This window comes from Chiloscyllium plagiosum, chromosome 24 (assembly GCF_004010195.1).
Source record: "Chiloscyllium plagiosum isolate BGI_BamShark_2017 chromosome 24, ASM401019v2, whole genome shotgun sequence".
NCBI lineage: Eukaryota > Metazoa > Chordata > Chondrichthyes > Orectolobiformes > Hemiscylliidae > Chiloscyllium > Chiloscyllium plagiosum.
The window spans coordinates 22,252,119-22,271,566 of NC_057733.1; the positions used below are offsets into that span (position 1 = coordinate 22,252,119).

A 19,448-nucleotide genomic window follows, 5' to 3' on the forward strand; every position below is an offset into this window, starting at 1 on the left:
TAAAAGGCATTTGGATGAATAGGAAGGGTTTGAAGGGATATGGGTCAGGTGCTGGCAGGTTGGAGTAGATTGGGTTGGGATATCTGGTCAGCATGGACAGGTTGGACCAAAGGGTCTGTTTCCATGCTGTACATCTCTAGGACTCTGAGTATTGAGCCCAGGTACACGTCACTGAGGAATGCAGTGTTTGCAAACGATAGTTGTAATAACGGTCTGATTAATTCTTGAAAATGACAATACCAACATCCAGTTTATTTTATTATGGGATTATAATAGAAGGATTGCCACATCAGGTAAATCGCCTGCTGGAGGTACCCACATTGAGTAGCTGAGAAGTTGGCTCTGATAAGTTGAGAAATCGCCATAGAATATACCAGGGAACTACTGTCCAACATGCTTTTGCTTAATTCAAAAAGGCTTAATGCCCGGGCATGTGCCTTATTCTTGCAGAGGACAGCTCCCTGCATGTGAATGCATGTAAAACAGTTGCTGGTGGAAAAGATTAATTGGGGTCAGTTTTGCATTCCAGGACTACCTGGAATAGTAAGCAGTTCTATAAAACATAAAGGAGGGTAGTCTGAGGCACTGACCAAATTATTTAGGAAATAATAATCTTTATTTTCAACAATTACAGTCACTACCTTGGTCAGTTGACTGACATACCATTGAAGATCATCACAAGCATCAGTAACCATCCTGTTAATTATATAAGGCATTTATACAAGTCCAAAATTAAGGTGCAGTTGACCAAACTCAATCCTTGTTCATCAAGCTTTTAATGTTCAAATATGGTAGCAAACTGCTCGACAAACTGAAGTATTCTGCAACAATAACATGTTCCCTTTTAAAATAGAGGATGAATGTGCTTTCAGCTGATTAAAAAAAAGAGAGAACTTTGGGAAATGCAGTGGGCTGAACAGAACTCTTCCTCCTCTCTCAATTTGCCATGCACAAATTCATTCCTAAAACTGCCAGCTGTACTGGAATATATCAGGTTAGAAGTCCATTGAGCTGTGGGCCAGGTAGTCCTTCCGCCCAATGTTGCTGACCTGCTTTGTCTGCATGGCCTCCAGTTTCGGACAGTCTGTGATACGATGACCCAAACCACCACAGAAGGTACAGCCCCTTTCACCTGCACAAATAATCAGGATTCCACACAAATTAGCAAATGTTTTTCCATCAGATTTCTCTGGAGCTCATGCAGCATAGGTTTAAATACTACCTACACCACAAAATCCTTCACAGAAACATCCGCCTCACAGGCAGTACTCGCCATTAGCAGCATGACTAAATCTAAAAGTCACAATCAATCATCAGGCTCTTATTGAGTAATTATATCAATGAGAAACACAGACACTTATCCAACAGCCTTAAGCTGCCTCAAGCCACAAGGAAAGGTTGGGCAGGTTGGGAAGAGGTGTGGAGAATGATGCAAGTAGTGGGAAAGCACAGTGGTGGATAAAACAGTTGAGAGATGGTGGTAGTGGAAAGCATGAGGGGCTGGTATATCTGGTTGGAATAGAGTTATCAAGAGTGAGAGAAAGGTTTGGCACCAAAGATAATGTTGGTCAGAAGGGTGTCATTTGTTTGGGAGGGATTCATTAGCAAATCTCATGTAAAGCAGCTTCCTTCACAATTTGTTCCTTGCTCCAGAGTATGGAACCCAAAATATTCAGTGGGCATGTTTGAACAAACAAGAGAAAAATATATAGTTGAAATGCAATCAATTCTTTGGGGTACTTCATCAGTTATTCCCAGACAATTAGATCAGGAAAGGGTCTCAAATTAAACATTAGAAGGCAATTAGATTTGTAAATTTCCTTTCTCAGGCAGATCACCAGACCAACTCTACAGGCAGGATGTATTGTTTCAAATTATGCCAGAACTATGAAGCATGACATTACAATTCTTGGTTTTAGCTGAGGGTGCAAAAGAACTTTTAAGCAGCAGCCAAGGCGTTTTCTGCAAAGGGAACAGAGGAAAACAAAGAAACAAGCAGTTTTCATTACTGGTTTCATTAACTCATTAGCAGAGACCAGCCAGTGTGTAGAACCTGTACAGATACCAGGAAAAAAATTAATTTTGAAAAATTCAGATCTTCTGAGTGTGAAATGAAGCTGTCAGACTTCACCTGGAAATAAGCTGCTCTCAACACAGCCCAATTGTACACCATACAAAGTCCAGTATCTCTTGGAATCTTATTTTGCATAGAATAACTGCTATGTTTCTGTACACTTGAACAGATGTGATGTGTGGTTATGGTGCAAGACATCATATTCAGCTTTTCCAAGTTGGACATCTGAAAGGTTAAGCTGCTTACCATTTATAGCCAACATACCTCCAATATCCAGCATAGTCTCATCTCCTGTTTGAAGGACTTGAAGAACAGGTGGGACTTTCTGCTTAGCTTCCAGCAACAGAGCCTTCAAGTCCATCAAAACCGACTCATCTGTAAAACATACGCAAATGAGCCTTACAAACACAAAAATGCACATTACACAGTAAAAACATATATCTCAAGTCATTTTTTTACCTTCAGGCTATTTAATATGTATACAAGTTTGCCTAATGCAACAAATGTGACAACAACCAAGCAGAGTTACTGTACAAACTACCCACAGGTGTTTAAATATTTATATACCCTTGGCCAGTCAGCTCCACAAAAACTGGCTAACATCAAGCAATACTCGTTTTTCATGAGAATAATCTTTCCATCAATCGAGATACAAAAGAGTACAGGCTGAAAGTGTGTGCTGGCATTGCAACCAAAACTGATTCTGTCCATGCTATGTGTTCACATACATGCAATGTGTAATGTGAGACAGAATGTCAGAGTAGAAGCCCTTGCCCTCCTGAGTCCTTGGTCATTGCATCTCCTCCTTACCAGCCAGACCGAGAGCAGTGACTTAGCCAAGAATGGAAAATGCACCAAGGGCTGTGATTATATGAATGAAAGCATTCAAATAAAATAAATTCAAACCTTCACTAGAAATGAATTAAATCTGTTCAATAGTTTCTGAGTGTTGCATTCACTCATTTCCTATTTGCTGGTGAGCACAATATGTTTTATTACCCATAATTAATCCAAAAGGGATCAGTCAGCTCAGTTGGCTGGATGGCTGGTTTATAATGCAGAATAACATCAACAGCATTGGCTCAATTTTCACACCAGTTGAAAGATGAATAAAGAAAAACTTACCACATGCTTTGTTGATGAATGTTGTGGCTATCCCTGTTTTGCCTGATCGTCCAGTACGTCCAATCCTGTGAACTGAATATAATGGATGGTGTTCAGAATTAAGGGATTTTCAGAAACAAAGTGACTCAGACATTGGAAAACACTTCATCAATACAAAGACCAGCAAGTGGGAAAGTGTACTGAGTGATGGAGTTTATTTGAATTTGACTTGTCACATTCTGGCATCTAAAACATTATATGTTGAATGTATGTTCATGTACCCAAGGTTGGCTTCAGTGAAATCCCCAGGGAGCTGTGCATTAAGCTCCACTTATACCATTAAGCATAGTGATCTCCTGATCCCTAGTTTACCACAGGTTGCAGTCATGATGAAAATGCCACATGGTATAGACCAGAGGGCCTCCTCCAGCTCCTAGGATGTAATTAAACAGCAGACAAAACATAGGTGCAATTGACTAAACTGATACTCGACAGAGAGGGACCCAATAACTGATATGTTCACAGATGCACCTTTCGAATAAGGTACTTTTCTTACCATAATTCTCAATCTCTTCAGGCATATCATAGTTAATAACATGTTGAATATTTGGAAAATCCAAGCCTTTTGAGGCTACATCAGTTGCCACGAGAACATCTTTCTTCCCCTCCCGGAATGCCTCAATGGCTTTTGTCCGTTCTTCCTGGTCTAGGAACAAATCATATTAGGTTGTTCAATCAGTTGCTATAAAGCTGTAGTATTAGGCTGAGTTTATGCTCATTATCAATCTTCCCTGGCACATTTTATCATACACAAGCGTGACATAATTCAATATCAGCAATTTTTTTTTTATTTGCTCAAGATATGTCGGCTAAGTCAGCATTTATTGTCCATTTTTAATTGTTGAGTCAATCATATTACATGGGTCTGGAGTCACATACAGGTTAGTCAAGGTAAGAAAGACAGATTTCTTTCCCTAAAAGGACATTAGTGAATCAGATTGTTTTTTTCCAACAATTGACAATGATTTCATGGTCATCGTTACACCGTTAATTTCTTTACTGAATTAAAATTCCACCATTTGCCACAACAAGATTTGAACCGGGTTCCCAAGAATTAGCTGATTTTTTCTGGCTCCCTGAAAATAAATCAAACCCTGAGATCTATTTGATGAAGAATGGAAGACTTTCAAACTTAGCAACAAAATGTGTATAGGGAAGGATAATAAATGTTGTCCAACTAGTAACACCTACATTCCATGAATATTTCTTTAAAAATCCCAAGAAGCCTCACAGACATATTATCAAACAATATTGGACACAGAGCCATGCATTAAAACACATGACAAAGTGCAAGGTCAAAGTGATAGGTTTTTATGTAATGTCTTAAAGGAAGAGAACTTGACAGATAAAGGAAGAGAACAGAATAGAGAAAGAAAGAGCATAGAAAGGGAACTTCACAGCTTAGGGCCTTGATAGTTGAAGATACAGCCATCACTGGTGGAACAATTAAAATTAGGGTTGCTCAAGTAGCCAGAATTAGAGCAGCACAACTATCTCTGAAGGCTACAGAGCTGGAGAAGATTACCATGCCTGAGGGGGAAATGACGGGAAATATTTGAAACAAGGTAAAAATTGCTCAAAAACAAAAATTGTTGACTTTGGATCTCCTTTTAGCAATATTTAAGGATAAAAGTATTACATTTGTGCTGTTTAATAGGAAGCCAAGCTAAGGAAGACAGCACAGGAGTGATGGTGAATGAGAATTAGTGCAAATTATGATATGGGTGGAATGACTTTGTTTACCCAACTTTCTGAAGGGTTGAAGAGGAGACAACAACCAACGAACCACAGCACTAACCAAATCCAAAGCTAAAGCAGGTGTGAATGAGGGTTTCAGTGTAGATGAGTTGAAGTAGGGGTGGAGATAGGCAATATTAAAAGTGGAAGTTGATAATAAGGATTTATTAAATAGAGGGTAAAAATTCAGGGTCAATTAGAATGCAAAGGGTATAAACAGGAAGTTTCAGTCTCAGACCTTGCCAGAGAGAAGGAAAAAGCAGGGTTTTCTGGTGGAAACCAAAAAAACCTTCAGTCTTCATGCAGTTTCAGACCAAGCTAAATTCTGATAATATACCCAAATACGCACTATTTTGCGCATGATCTGTGATATGTATTTAAATAAATTTCCCATGCAGGTACATTCTCTTCAGAAACCCTAGATGTGGAAATGGAAATTCCAATAAGCTTCCTCTGAAATTATGGTGGGCTATGGAAAAAACACAAGGAAATACCCAAACAACATCTTTCACATACAGCTGTTCATCATGCACCTGCACAATATTTAAAACATAACCTTTCATTTTTTGCAGTCTAACTATAAAATATAATACACAGTCTTCTATAACATAACCATAGATGAGTATGGCAGAACACAAAGTGATGTTAAAATATTTTGCGGCAAGGAATCATATAAATATAGCACATTTTATAATCTATAGTAAGAATATTAACGTCGTTTGTATACATGTTTTCATATTTCCTGGTGACTCAAGACACTGTAAAGTCCCTCATCCCTCCACTTGCCCCATCTGCTAAGATTCAGGCTTCACTGACCTCGAGCTTGACCCTCCAGCTTCATGCCCTGATACCTGCCGAATTTGATTCGGATTCCACTCCTCTACCACAGGGTCACCCAGATCCTGCAGGTCCACCAAGTGGCTCTAAGCACAGCATGCCCTTAAGTGGGAAGAGTGATGGCTTTCCAAAGTATGGTCTCACAATTACCATTGGTAGTAATTTTCCAGACTTTACAAGACACTCTCCTCCCAGCTTTGGTCACATTGCAAGCAATGATCAGAAAAAAGTTTAAATGGCAGAATTTCTTTATCTAAAAGTTGGACTTTCACCACATGGTGGAAATTTCTTATCCTAGGATAAAATACAGTCACTATCTTCACTTTTTCTCTACACTGAAGTGTTTCAGAGTCAAGAAATATCTTTTGTTTGCACAGTTACAGTCTGAATTCATTTTTGGGAAATATAGGCTGACCCATCTCATTCTTCTTCTCACCTCTCCCAAAGGAGATGCCTAGTGGAATGCAGACATGAGGACAGACAGTCAAGTGTTGGATCTTACCTTTCCCCCCATGTATAGCAACAGCCTCCACCCCCTTCAAGAGCAGGTATTCATGAATCGCATCCACATCAGCTTTCTTCTCCGCAAATATCAATACCTAAAATGTACATCAATGCTGGCCATTAGACACCAATCTTCTCAAGTCTCTGTTTTCTTCATTTGGGCACAATTTCTCAGGAATTCACAACTTAAATAAAAAATACATACTTCCTGGACAAGTTTCTGCAGTGGAGAATGGAAAGCAGAAACAGAAGCTTTTTTGCATTCTCAGAGAAAGCTCGGACTGCTAGTTTGGGCACACGAACACCTTATTACTTAAAACCTGATCATTCTACTTTCACAAACATACACACATACACATAGAGTTATAAAGTTATACACCCATGGAAACACACCCTTCAGTTCAACTTGTTCGCAGTGACCAGATATCATAAAATGACCTATTCACATTTTCCAGGAGTTGGCCCACATCCCTCTAAACCCTTACTATTCATAGATTCACCCAGATTTTGTTTTATACGTTGTAACTATACCAGCCTCCACCACTTCCTCCAACAGCTCATTCCATACACCCTCTGCACGAAAAGGTTGCTCGTTAGGTCCCTTTTATATCTTTCCCCTCTCACCCTAAATCTATGCCCTCTAGTTTTGGACTTCCCCACCTCAGAGAGAAGACTTGGATATTCACCCTATCCATGACTTTTGTGATTTTATAAACTTTTCTAATGTCACCCCTTAGCCTCCAATGTTCCAAGGAAAATATTTTCAGTCTCTCTCAATAGTTCAATCCAAACAACATCCTTGTAAATCTTTTCTGAACCCTTTCAAGTTTCCCAACACCGTTCCTATAACAGGGAGACCAGAAGTGGCATGCACTGTTCCAAAAGTGGCCTCACCAACGTCCGACACAACGGCAACATGACATCCCAACTCCTATACTCAATGTTCTGACCAACGAAGGCAAGCAAAACGAACGCTTTCTTCACTACCCTGTCTACTTGTGACTCCACTTTCAAGGCATTATGCAACAGCATCCCTAGGTCTCTTGGTTTGGCAACAATCGCCAGGGCCCTACCATTAACTGTATAAGTCCTGCCCTGATTTTTCTTATCAAAATGCAATACCTCACATTTATCCGTGTTAAACTTCATCTGCCACTCCTCAGCCCATTTGATCAAGGTCCCAATATATTCTGAGATAACTTTCTTCACTGTCTACTGCATCACTAATTTTAGTGTCATCTGCCAACTTACTAATCACACCTTTTTTACACATGCACAAAATACTTTACAAATACAATATACAGAGCTAAGTATACATAAATAAGCAAAAAAGAAAGTCATTTTTCTGCAAGGTGCACTGTAAAACTTGCTTACCCTCATTTCACAGAATCTTTCAAATCACAATTTATATATCTCAGAAGGACAAGGGCAGCCGATTTGTGAGAACTCACTAACCTCCAAGATTCCTCCCCTCTCACTCCCAAGTCATACACCGTACACATTAAGCTCTCAATATGTCCTGACATCTTCAAAGATAATACATGTGAATCCACATATCCTAACAGTCATCAAAACTTCCTGGGGAGATATAGCAGTATAACTTATGGATAGGCTGGAGTTCTCTCAACTCTTCAATAAAACACTCACTCCCAGGACAGGTACAATACTCAACTGAAGACCATCGGTCAGCAACGTATTCTTCCTATGCCTGAGAGGTGACAGATGCATCCCACAGTGGATACAATAGAGAGTATTTGTGTATTGTGCCATAATGCTCATCAATTACTGAGTGGAATGGTTCATGACACAAAAGGGTTAAATCACCAAACTGGATTAGAGTGAAATGGTGAAGTCATTTACCGGAGGTGGAGTTTTCTGCAGACACTCCAGCAAGTACACCATCTTAGCCTCTTCCTTCACATATTCAACCTCCTAAAGATAAGAGGACATTAGCTTGTCATTCATGTTGACCAACACTCAAAAGATATACACTGAAGGAAGAAATAACATCACAGTGGCTTAAAGTTTTTAGTACAAACAGGCCACTATCCAACTCCCTTGTAATCTTCAAGCCTCAACATCATTTTGTTAATTAGAATTTTTTTATTCATTCACAGGATGAAGACATCACTGGCTAGGACAGCATTATTAGCAATCCGTAATTGCCTAGTGGGCAGTTGAGAATCAAGCACATTACTTTGGGTGTGGAGTCACATGCAGGACAGACCAGACAAGGATAGCAGCCTCCTTCCATCAAGGACAATAGTGAACCAGATGGGTTTTCCCAACAATCGACAATGGATTCATGGTCATCATTTACAGTTTAATTCCAGATTTCTTTCACTGAATTCAAATTCAACCATCTGCCATGGTGAGATTTGAACTTGAGTTCTGAGAACATCACCTCAGTCTCTGGATTAACAGTCTAGTGATAATACCACTAGACCGTTGCCTTCCATTTTGTACCAGTATGTGCTGTGTAGAATATTTCAGAATCACAGGTTATGTAAAGAACTGAGTAAATCTTACACATCACTCCTTAAATTCTCTCAAAAATTTTAGTGTGAATGCAAAAAATCACAGTGTCATCTAAAAGAATATACAGTTCTGAAAGAGATGCTTAGCACCTCAGGGACGAATGGACTGGTGACAGAGCCATATTATGAAAGTCATGACAGAGGGTGCCAATGTTGGACTGGGTTGGACAAGATCAAAAATCACATGACACCAGGTTATAGTCCAACAGGTTTATTTGAAAATACAAGCTTTCAGAGCCTCGCTCCTTCCTCAGGTGCTAATGAGAGAGACCTTACGCCTAAAATGCATTGTCTGACCTGAGATATCACTTCTCTTATACTGACAAAATCTTAAGTTATCTCAGGGCAGTGACTTGAAAGAAATTCTGGGATTTGCATATCAATCAAAACCTGCATCTCCATTCTAACTATTAAAGATTTAACATCTGTCTTAGTTGAGTGCATTCTTTTTCTTATAAGTTCTTTGTGTAAGGTCTCCCTCTGGTACTAGCACCTGAAAAAGAAGCAAGGCTCCAAAAGCTTGTGTTTTCAAATAAACCTGTGAATACTGCAAAAAGACAGACAACCTATATTTGGGACACAGCCAGAAAAAGGCATGATCTTACAAAGAATGGCCTCAAGTCAGCAGGCAAGGACATGATCTGGATATTTGTAAACATGTGTCTGTTAATTTATTGGCCAAAATAATAATTTGGCAACAAGTACCAAGAAGGACAGAAAGAAGCAAACAAGAATAAAAATAATAGGACTGGAGAGTAGCACCGACGAAAGACAGGATGGAAGATGTAAGAGAAGTGTACAAGACCAGATTGTGGAGGGTGCCGGATAATTGAGGTCATGGGACAGGGAGAGGAATGAAAAGTAGAGAACAGAATGAAAGAAAAAGGCATGTAAAATTATCACCTAATCTGGCTTGAAGAAATTGTTGAGACCTAATGGAATGTGGGAACGGGTGATGAACATATTAATTCAGGATTGATTTGGCACAAATTGGCTATATGAGGAGCTAGTAGTCACTGAGGTGAGCTTTATGGAGTGTGGTTAAGTAAAATAAAGCGCTCATTACAAGTGTGGGCTTGAACTTGATTTGCATACGCATATCTTTTTCCGTATAACAGAGAAAAGAGTCAATGAATGACTTCCAAAATAAAGTCATTATTATTTGGTAAATATATTTCTTATTCATGAAGGTTCATGAAGGATAGGTCATAACCTAGTGGTACTATTACTAGATTATTAATCCAGAGGCCCAGGTAATTTTCTGGGCACCTGGATTCAAATCCCACCATGAAAGATTCAATAATAATGTGGAAGTAACAGTCTAGTGATGACCATGAAACCATTGCTGATTGTCAGGGAAAACCCACTGGTTCATTATTGTCCTTTATCGGGAAGGAAATCCGCCTTCTTACCTGACCGAGAGTGACTCCAGACCCACAACTACGTGGTTGACTTTTAATCCCCTCGGGGCAATTAGAAATGGGCAATTAATGCTGGTTCAATGACATCCATGAATGAATTTCCTAAAAATGATGTTGACTGTGGAATAAATGTTGGCTTGGACTCCTGTGTTCTTTGAAATTATGCCACTTGAGAGAAGAGGAGACCCTTGGTTTAAAATCTAGACTTTATGCTTAAGGCTCTAGATTGGAGCTGATCCCATGAGTTTTGACTCAAACGGGATGAATTAAAGGTCTCAAATTGACACCCACTCAACTAAGCCAGAATTAAAACTGAAATAATACAACTTCTCTATTTAGCAGAGGGAAAATAACAGGAGAATTTTCTGGAATAATACACAATGAGCTGAAAACTCTTAACAGATGATGCAGCATCTGTCAAGACAAGTTAATTTTTCATGTCAAGGACCTTGCATCACATTTACCTGAAAGATTAATTGTTTCTTGCTCCACAGATGCTATGAGACATGCTGATCATTTCCAGAATGTTCAATTTTTACCTCAGAAGTTGAGAGGAATGAGAACATCAAGTTCCTCAGAGCATCGACAACCAACCTGTTTTGGTCTTCCCACACAAATGTGATGGTCAAGGCGGCACAACAATATCTCTTCTTCCTCAAGCAACTCAGGAAATTGAGCATGTCCATAAGGACCCTCACCAATAATCACAGATGCATCATAGACAGCATAATATCTGGTATGACACCTGCTCTGCCTTGGACCATAAGAAAGTTGTGTGCACAGCCCTGACCATCACGAAAACTAACCTTCCATCCATAGAGTCCATTTACACTTTTCACTGCCGCAAATAGGCTGCCAACATCAAAGACACCTCCCACCCAAAATGCTCTCCCACATCCTCTTCTGTCAGGCAGAAGGTATAGAAGCTTGAACATGTGCACCAACAGGTTCAAGAACAGCTTCTTTCCTGCTATTATTAAACTGATGAATGAACTTTCTAATTTCAAATAATGTTGATCTTGTTCATGTTGGTCTTGCTTCGCACACCTCCTCCGCAGTGTAACCTGTCTGCCTCACACTGTCCAAGCACCCTGTGCTATGCATGTCTTTGCTTACCGAATGGATCTACCAGTACTGCTTGCAAATAAAGCTTTTCATAGTACCTAGGTATATGTGACAATAAACCAAATCAAATGATTTCTAGCATCCACAGTATTCTGTTTTTTGGAATATAGGAAATCGTCTTCTGACAATTTGATGTGGGGGGGCTACTTTAAACATCTGTCAAATCTAAACTTTTCAGTTGAAGCTCAGAGTAAAGCAATTGTCTGTTCTCTGAAAAGGATTCCCTTGAATCCCTTAGTTTATACAAGCTCACAGATTAGCATAATTTCTCCACCTCACCTGGATTACATCAAGACTGGCAGCGCCTGCTCGACCAACGTTGATGGTGATGGGCTTCACAAGGGCACTCTTGGCAAAGTTCTGAATCTTTTTTGGCATGGTAGCACTGAAAAGCAGAGTTTGGCGCTGACCCTTTGTGAAGGCATAAACAGAGATCATGACAATTCATAAAAAGCTTTAAAACTCGACAGAGCACTCCAATAGACAAATAACAAAATCAAAGCTTTTTACTTCTTTCCTCCTACCCAATAGAAATCACCATCTCTTTTCAGGGGTTAGCTTTATTACATTACATTACATTACATTACAGCGTGGAAACAGGCCCTTCGGCCCAACAAGTCCACACCGACCCGCCGAGGCGCAACCCACCCATACCCCTACATTAACCCCTTACCTAATACTACGGGCAATTTAGCATGGCCAATTCATCTTACCTGCACGTCTTTGGACTGTGGGAGGAAACCGGAGTACCCGGAGGAAACCCACGCAGACACGGGGAGAACGTGCAAACTCCACACAGTCAGTCGCCTGAGGCGGGAATTGAACCCGGGTCTCTGGCGCTGTGAGGCAACAGTGCTAACCACTGTGCCACCGTGCTGTCCAACAGCAACTGGTACATATCCACTATTGTTATGGCCTTATGACCCATTTAGGAAGGCTGAAAGATTTTTTTTCTACGCATTTTTCCGCTCCCATGATGAAAGTAAACAATCCTGGATGAGATCACTAAACTCACCTGCATAAACATAGCATTCAGGGAAACACAGGGCTCAGGATGTGGAGCAATACTTTAACTAATGGTGTGCATGGGGACACAACTTGCACCAAGACAAGATAACCAAGTCAAGGTAATAGCCAGCCTCAAAGGTCCAGGGAAATAACCAAGCTGCCACTCTCGATAACTAGCAATTCCCACCAGACAGCGTTTCACCTGGTAAGGGTCTAATTCTGTCACGGTTCCCTTCTCCCTTGTTGAATATTCTGCCATCATCAACTATCTGACCTCAGGTGCCAGTTGCCCATATGACTGTAAATGGCATCAGTCAGTATAGAGGGAAAGATTGGGAAAGCAAACAGAGGGAATGATGATGGAGTTAAAACAGGTACTGTATGTCTCGACATACTTTACTAACACCATCAAGTTTCCATGTGGATTTTCAGGAGTGTGCATGTCTCTGGCGGTGGAGTGGTGTTCTTAGTAGGAATGGTATGTACAATCCAATGGACCCATCTTTATTTTATTCTAACATTTGCATGTTTTCCCCCATTTGCTTCATTAAGCCAGTCTCAGTTTAGTACCACAGTAAACCTTTCATCAGTTTATCACATAACCATAACACACACAACATTACTGGGAAAAATGACTATAGTCAACTGTCACCTTAAAGTAGGAGAAGATTGTGCGAATGTCCTCCTCGAAACCCATGTCAATCATTCTGTCTGCTTCATCCAATGCCAAGTACCGACAGATATCCAAACCTACCATCTTTTTCTGCAGAAGATCCATCAGACGACCAGGAGTGGCAACCATCATGTGCACACCTCTGCAGAATGACAAGTGACAGGCTATAAAACATCATATCAATTGATAACAGTACTGAGACATTTACTCCCCAGGACAAAATCCAAGTCAACTTCTTGCAACCCATGGTGCAAGAGGTGTTGTCCATTAGTAGCCATTGAGCTAGCACTCAAAACAGCTAATATCTCCTCACCTACAGTATTTCAACATTGTTCAGCCTGACTGACTGCAACTGATGACTGTTCAGCTTCTCAGCTCAACCAACATTTAGGAAACTGTTTTGATCAAAACAATTGGATAACTTATGTGAACTTAAGTTTCCTACAAAAGTTTCCTACATTTTGAGTGAACAAAAGTAGCCTACTAATTAGAACTATGGCAAGGTATAGCCCAGGAGGCCATTCAGCACATTATGTCTGTGTTAGCTCTTTGCAAGAGCAATTGCTGACTGCTTCAAGTATTTGTCAAACCTATCCCTAACTGTCCCTAATTCCATGCTCCATGATAAATCATTCCACCCAAAAAGATCTCTTCAAACCTCTCTTCTCACTCCAGGGATATAACTTTGAACTGACAATTCCATAACCTCCCAAACAGAGGAACCTCGTTATTCACACATCAACACTTTATCATTTTAAAAAGCTCAAGTATTGAACATGTCTTTTATTCCTTACGTCTCTAATGGAAACACTGCTCATATTTTAACATGATTGCAAATTCTATCTGTGTGAACAGTTCTCACTGGATTTAATGTCATTTTCATAATGAAATACCTAAAACTATTTACAGTATTCTCATGGTGACCTCAGCAACTTTTTCTCCAAATTCCTTGTTACCTTTGTACTGACTGACTCTATTAAAGGGTTTAAACTTCTATTGTAAGTTTTGACGTTTCATATGCTGTTATCTTCAGAAGTAACTTACACTAAGAAGCCTCAAATCCTCCATATCCATCAGTTCCTTTTCACTTTAGCTATATACTTTCAAATTGTATTGTTGTGAACAGTCCGTAAAGGAGAAGCAATGGTAAAGTGATATTACCAACTAGTAAAAGAGCCCAGGTAATATTCTGAGGACCTGGATTTGAATCTGATCGCAATAAATGGTGGAATGTTATTTCAATTGAAATCTCAAATCAAAAGTCTAATGATTACCATAAAATTATTGCCAAATATTGAAATTTTTAGGATGGAACAGGTCCCTTGCTTATATGTGACTCCAGATCCACAGCAATGTGGCGAATTCCTAAATGCTCTCAGAAATGGCCCAGCAAGCCATTCAGTTGTATCAAAAGCTTCAGAAAGATTCTTGTGGTGCAGTGGCAGTGTCCACACATTTGGACTAGGAGGCCTTGATTCAAGTCCCATCTATTCCAGAGGTATATAACAGCATCTCTGACAGGTTGATTAGAACATAAATGAAAAGAGCTCAGTTCTTAACAGATGAGAAAATACAATAGGTGATGGGGAAAAAAAATCAAAATGCCAGAAAGCCTCAAAAAAGATATAAAACAGGATCGAGCACCTTGCAACAACTAAGCTGCCAAAGGGGTAAGTGCCAAATTGGCAACACTTTTGTCAGATACTAAAGTTCACAAACATTATGCAGCCTGGTTGAACACTATTTGGAAGAGGTACTGAGGTACCAAGGGCGCAGAATGTCCATCACCCAAAGTGGCTCAGCTGCACCAATACTGACCATGTTGATCAAGTCCTAAAGGACTCTGCAGCAGGTAGTGAGGGAACCAACATAAGAAAAAAAAACATTCTTGATTATATCCACACCCATCTCCCTGTCAGAGATGCATCTACCCATGACATTATCATTAGGTGGTGGAGTTGAAGTCCCACATTCACATTGAGCATATCCTACATCATATTTTGTGAAACAAGCAAGATTGATTTCAAACAGACCTAACAAGACTGAACATCCAAAATGCATTATGGGCTAGAAATGCACTGAAACACAATTTGCAATCTCATAATCTGAGCTGACCCTACTATCCCATTACCATCAAGTCAGGAATCAACGCTGATTCAACAAAGAGTGCAGGAGACTCTGCCAGGAGCAAGAATCTGGCATACCCAAAAATGAGGAGTCAACCTGGTGAAGCTAGAAAACAGAATTACTTGTGTGCCAAATACAAAGTGATAGGTAGGGCTAAGCAGTTCCAGAACCAACTGATCAAAACTGAGCTCGACAGTCTACCATATCCAGTCATGGATCTATCTCTGCCTCCTCCAGAGACCCCACCATCACAGATACGAGTCTTCACCAACGTCGACTGGACCATGGGACAGCAAGGAACACCTTGCATCACTGGACACTGCAAAGACTATCAGACCTGACAACACTCTGGCAATAGTACAAAAGAACTACAATCCAGAAACCGATGCAACTGTCGCCAAGTTGCTCCAGTTCAGCTACAATACTGGTGTCTATCTGACAATGTGCAAAATTGCCTTGGGATGTCCGGTACACAAAAAGGACAAATCCAACCCAATCAATTAATCTTCTCTCAATCATCAGTAAAATGTTGGAAGGTGCCATCACTCGTGCTTTCATCACGTTTGGGCAATAATTGCTTATTGACATTCAGTTTTGGATCTTCCAGGGCTATTCAGTTCCTGATCTCAATACTGTAAAGGCTCAAACATGGACAAAAGAGCTAAATTTCAGAAGGGAGGTGCAAGTGACCAAAACTGGAGTCAATGGGAATATGGGAAAATCTCTCCGCTGGCTGTAATCATGTCTAGCACAAGGGAAGATAACAGTCAGTCTTCCTAGCTCCAAGACCACTTTACAGGAGCTCCTCCTGGTGTCCCAGGCTCAACCGTGCTCAGCTGCTTTATCACAAAGCCAGAAGTGGGAATGTTTGCCAATGATTGCACAATAATCTGCATAATCTACAATTCCTCAGATACATGTCAACGTACATCAAGCCCACTGAATCCATCAGAGCTAGCACAGTTGTATGAAGCAGAAATCACGTGTGCCTAATTTACAGGGGTTCTTCAAAGATGGATAATGGGGATCCTGTACGTGTAGAAAACTGGACCAGCAGAAGGTATTTGATAAGGTGCTGCACATTAATACACAAGTAGAGATCAAATAGAGTTAGGGGTAATTCATGAGCTTAGATTGAGAATTGACAAACCATCAGAAAGCAGAAAGTTTGGATAAATGGGACTTTCCCGGTTGGCAAGATGTAACTAGCAAGGTGCCACAGGGTTCGGTCCTCAGGCCCCAACTATTTACAATAGATTTCACAGCTTACCTAGAGTACACCTCCTCCCATCCTGCTCCCTGTAAAAATGCCATCCCATATTCCCAATTCCTTTGCCTCCGCCGCATCTGCTCCCAGGAGGACCAATTCCAATACCGAACAATTCCAATACCGGACTCCTTCTTCAAAGACCGCAATTTCCCCTCAGATGTGGTTGACGATGCTATCCACCGCATCTCCTCCACTTCCCGCTCCTCTGCTCTTGAACCCCGCCCCTCCAATCGCCACCAGGACAGAACCCCACTGGTCCTCACCTACCACCCCACCAACCTCCAGATATATCGTATCATCCTTCGTCATTTCCGCCACCTCCAAACAGATCCCACCACCAAGGATATATTTCCCTCCCCACCTGATCAGCGTTCCGGAAAGACCACTCCCTCCGCGACTCCCTCATCAGGTCCACACACCCCCACCAACCCAACCTCCACTCCCGGCACCTTCCCCTGCAACCGCAAGAAATACAAAACTTGCGCCCACACCTCGCCTCTCACTTCCCTCCAAGGCCCCAAGGGATCCTTCCATATCCGTCAGAAATTCACCTGCACCTCCACACATCATTTACTGCATCCGCTGTGGCCTCCTCTACATTGGGGAGAAAGGCCGCCTACTTGCGGAACATTTCAGAGAACACTTCTGGGACCAACCCAACCGCCCTGTGGTTGAACACTTTAACTCCCCCTCCCACTCCGCCAAGGACATGCAGGTCCTTGGCCTCCTCCATCGCCAGATCATGGCAACACGACGCCTCATCTTCCGCCTAGGAACCCTCCAACCACAAGGGATGAATGCAGATTTCTCCAGCTTTCTCATTTCCCATCCCCCCACCTTATCTCAGTCCCAACCCTTGGACTCAGCACCGCCTTCTTGACCTGCAATCTTCTTCCCGACCTCTCCGCCCTCACCCTTTCTCCGGCCTATCACCCTCACCTTAACCTGCTTCCACCTATCGCATTCCCAATGCCCCTCCCCCAAGTCCCTCCTCCCTATCTTTTACCTTAGCCTGCTTGGCACATGTTCCTCAATCCTAAAGAAGGGCTTATGCCTGAAACGCCGATTCTCCTGCTCCTTGGATGCTGCCTGACTTGCTGCGCTTTTCCAGCAATACATTTTTCAGCACGTATGATCATTATCTTATTAAATGTCAGAGAAGGTCAAGGGTCTGAATTGTCTATGCCTGCTCCTAGTTCTTGAGTTGAGACCCAGCAATATCCAAGTTTCAGCTAACAAAATAATCTAATAATCATCTCTTGACATTCACTGGCATCACCATTGCTAAACACTCCCAACATCCTGGGAGTTACCAATGACCAGAAATTGAACCGGATTAGCCATATCAATACAGTGGCCACAACAGCTGGTCAGACGGTATGGGTCTTGCAGCAAGTAACTCTTCTGATTACCCAAAATCTGTCCAGCATTGACAATTTTGTCAGGACCACAATGGAATACTCCCCACTTGCCTGGATAACAGCAGCTCCAACAACACTGAAGAAGCTTGATACTAACCAGGACAAAGCAGCCCACCTGACCGACCACATATCCATAAACGTTCATTCTCTCTGCCACCAATGCCCAGTAGCACTAGTATTTACCACAAGATGCATACCTCAACAAGGTGCACTACAAAAATTCACTGAGGCTCCTTAGACAGCACTTCCAAATACACAACTACTACTATCTAGAAGGACAACAATAGTAGTTATGTCATCACCTGCAAGTTCACCTCCAAGCCACTCAGCACGCTGACATGGAAATACATGTCCATTTCTTCAGTGATGCTGGGTCAAAATCCTGAAACTTCCTCTTTAGCATATTGTGGGTCTAGCTACACAAAACTGATTTCAAAGGTTCAAAAACACAGTTCATCACCATCTTCTCAGTGATCAACAGGGATGGTCAATAAATGCTATGAAACCGGCAATGCCCATATCCTAGGGATAATTTTTTTTTTAAATCATGCAATATTTGCAACATGTTTATACTCCCAGCAGTGGCTTGAGGCTTAACAACATTTCTTAACAGTGATTTGAATATTTCTAAATAAGAGAAGAGACGACCTCTCAGTTTTCCTGCCAATATTCAACCCTCAACAAATTTATCTCACCGTGACTTGAGAGGTCCTTTGTGTGAAACTCAGCTGTCAGGTTTCCCTTGGAAGTTGTTCAGAAAATGCACAGCTCAGTTTAACAGTGTCACTTCCCTACTGATTCAGAGAGAGTAATAACTATGGGTCACACTGATGTTCCCTTTCTTCCTTTAGACAGGGCAGTAACAGCAAAGGCTGACATCAGACAACTGAAACATTGCACAGCTATGCTCCCAATTGACTTTATTACTGGACAAGAAAGATTCCAGACTAAAATCTGGCTTGACAGATTCTTTTTTGATTTTAACAAGCTGCTTTTTCATTGAAACACAAACATGTAATACTGCAGATTCAGATTTAACAATGAAACAGAAGTTTATTATGCAAAAGAAATGAAGGTAGAATAAACCAAATTACTTACATTTAACAAATTTAATCTTTTTCAAATATGGAAAAACACAATCCCATTAATCTCATACAATACTCCATTATAGTATTCACACTAGACAGAATTTCCTTTTCTTTCACATCTCAAGAGCTTAATTTAATTGTGGTTTCAATTCCCTGTCTGAAGGAGCTCCCAGCCCTGCCAAGTTTTCACCATCTCCCCAGACCTCCCCCTCACTGAGGACGAACCATCAGTCCTCAGCAAAGGACTCACCTTCTTCCACCTCCACCCACGCATCAATTAATTTAATACACGCCGTGACGTCGAACAATTCTTCCGTCGCCTCCGCCTCCGAGCTTACTTTCACAATCAGGATTCCCGCCCACCTTCCGAGGATCCCTTCGCCCACCTCCAACACACTGCATCCACCTGGACACCCCGCGCTGGCCTATTACCTGCCCTCGACCTCTTCATTTCCAACTGCC

General features: G+C 41.2%; 1 protein-coding gene across 1 annotated transcript in view; it reads right to left on the minus strand.

The window, feature by feature from the left end:
- Nucleotides 1–593: 593 nt before the first annotated feature.
- LOC122562067 (probable ATP-dependent RNA helicase DDX41) overlaps nucleotides 594–19,448 on the minus strand; it is a 45,623-nt gene continuing 26,768 nt past the window's right edge. The window contains exons 10-17 of the mRNA XM_043714545.1: nucleotides 13,060–13,222; nucleotides 11,679–11,810; nucleotides 8,177–8,248; nucleotides 6,315–6,411; nucleotides 3,735–3,884; nucleotides 3,200–3,271; nucleotides 2,339–2,449; nucleotides 594–1,132 (exon numbers count right to left, since the gene is read on the minus strand). Of these exons, the coding sequence (XP_043570480.1) occupies nucleotides 996–1,132; nucleotides 2,339–2,449; nucleotides 3,200–3,271; nucleotides 3,735–3,884; nucleotides 6,315–6,411; nucleotides 8,177–8,248; nucleotides 11,679–11,810; nucleotides 13,060–13,222 (934 nt within the window). The 3' untranslated portion in view covers nucleotides 594–995. The remainder of the gene's footprint in view (nucleotides 1,133–2,338; nucleotides 2,450–3,199; nucleotides 3,272–3,734; nucleotides 3,885–6,314; nucleotides 6,412–8,176; nucleotides 8,249–11,678; nucleotides 11,811–13,059; nucleotides 13,223–19,448) is intronic.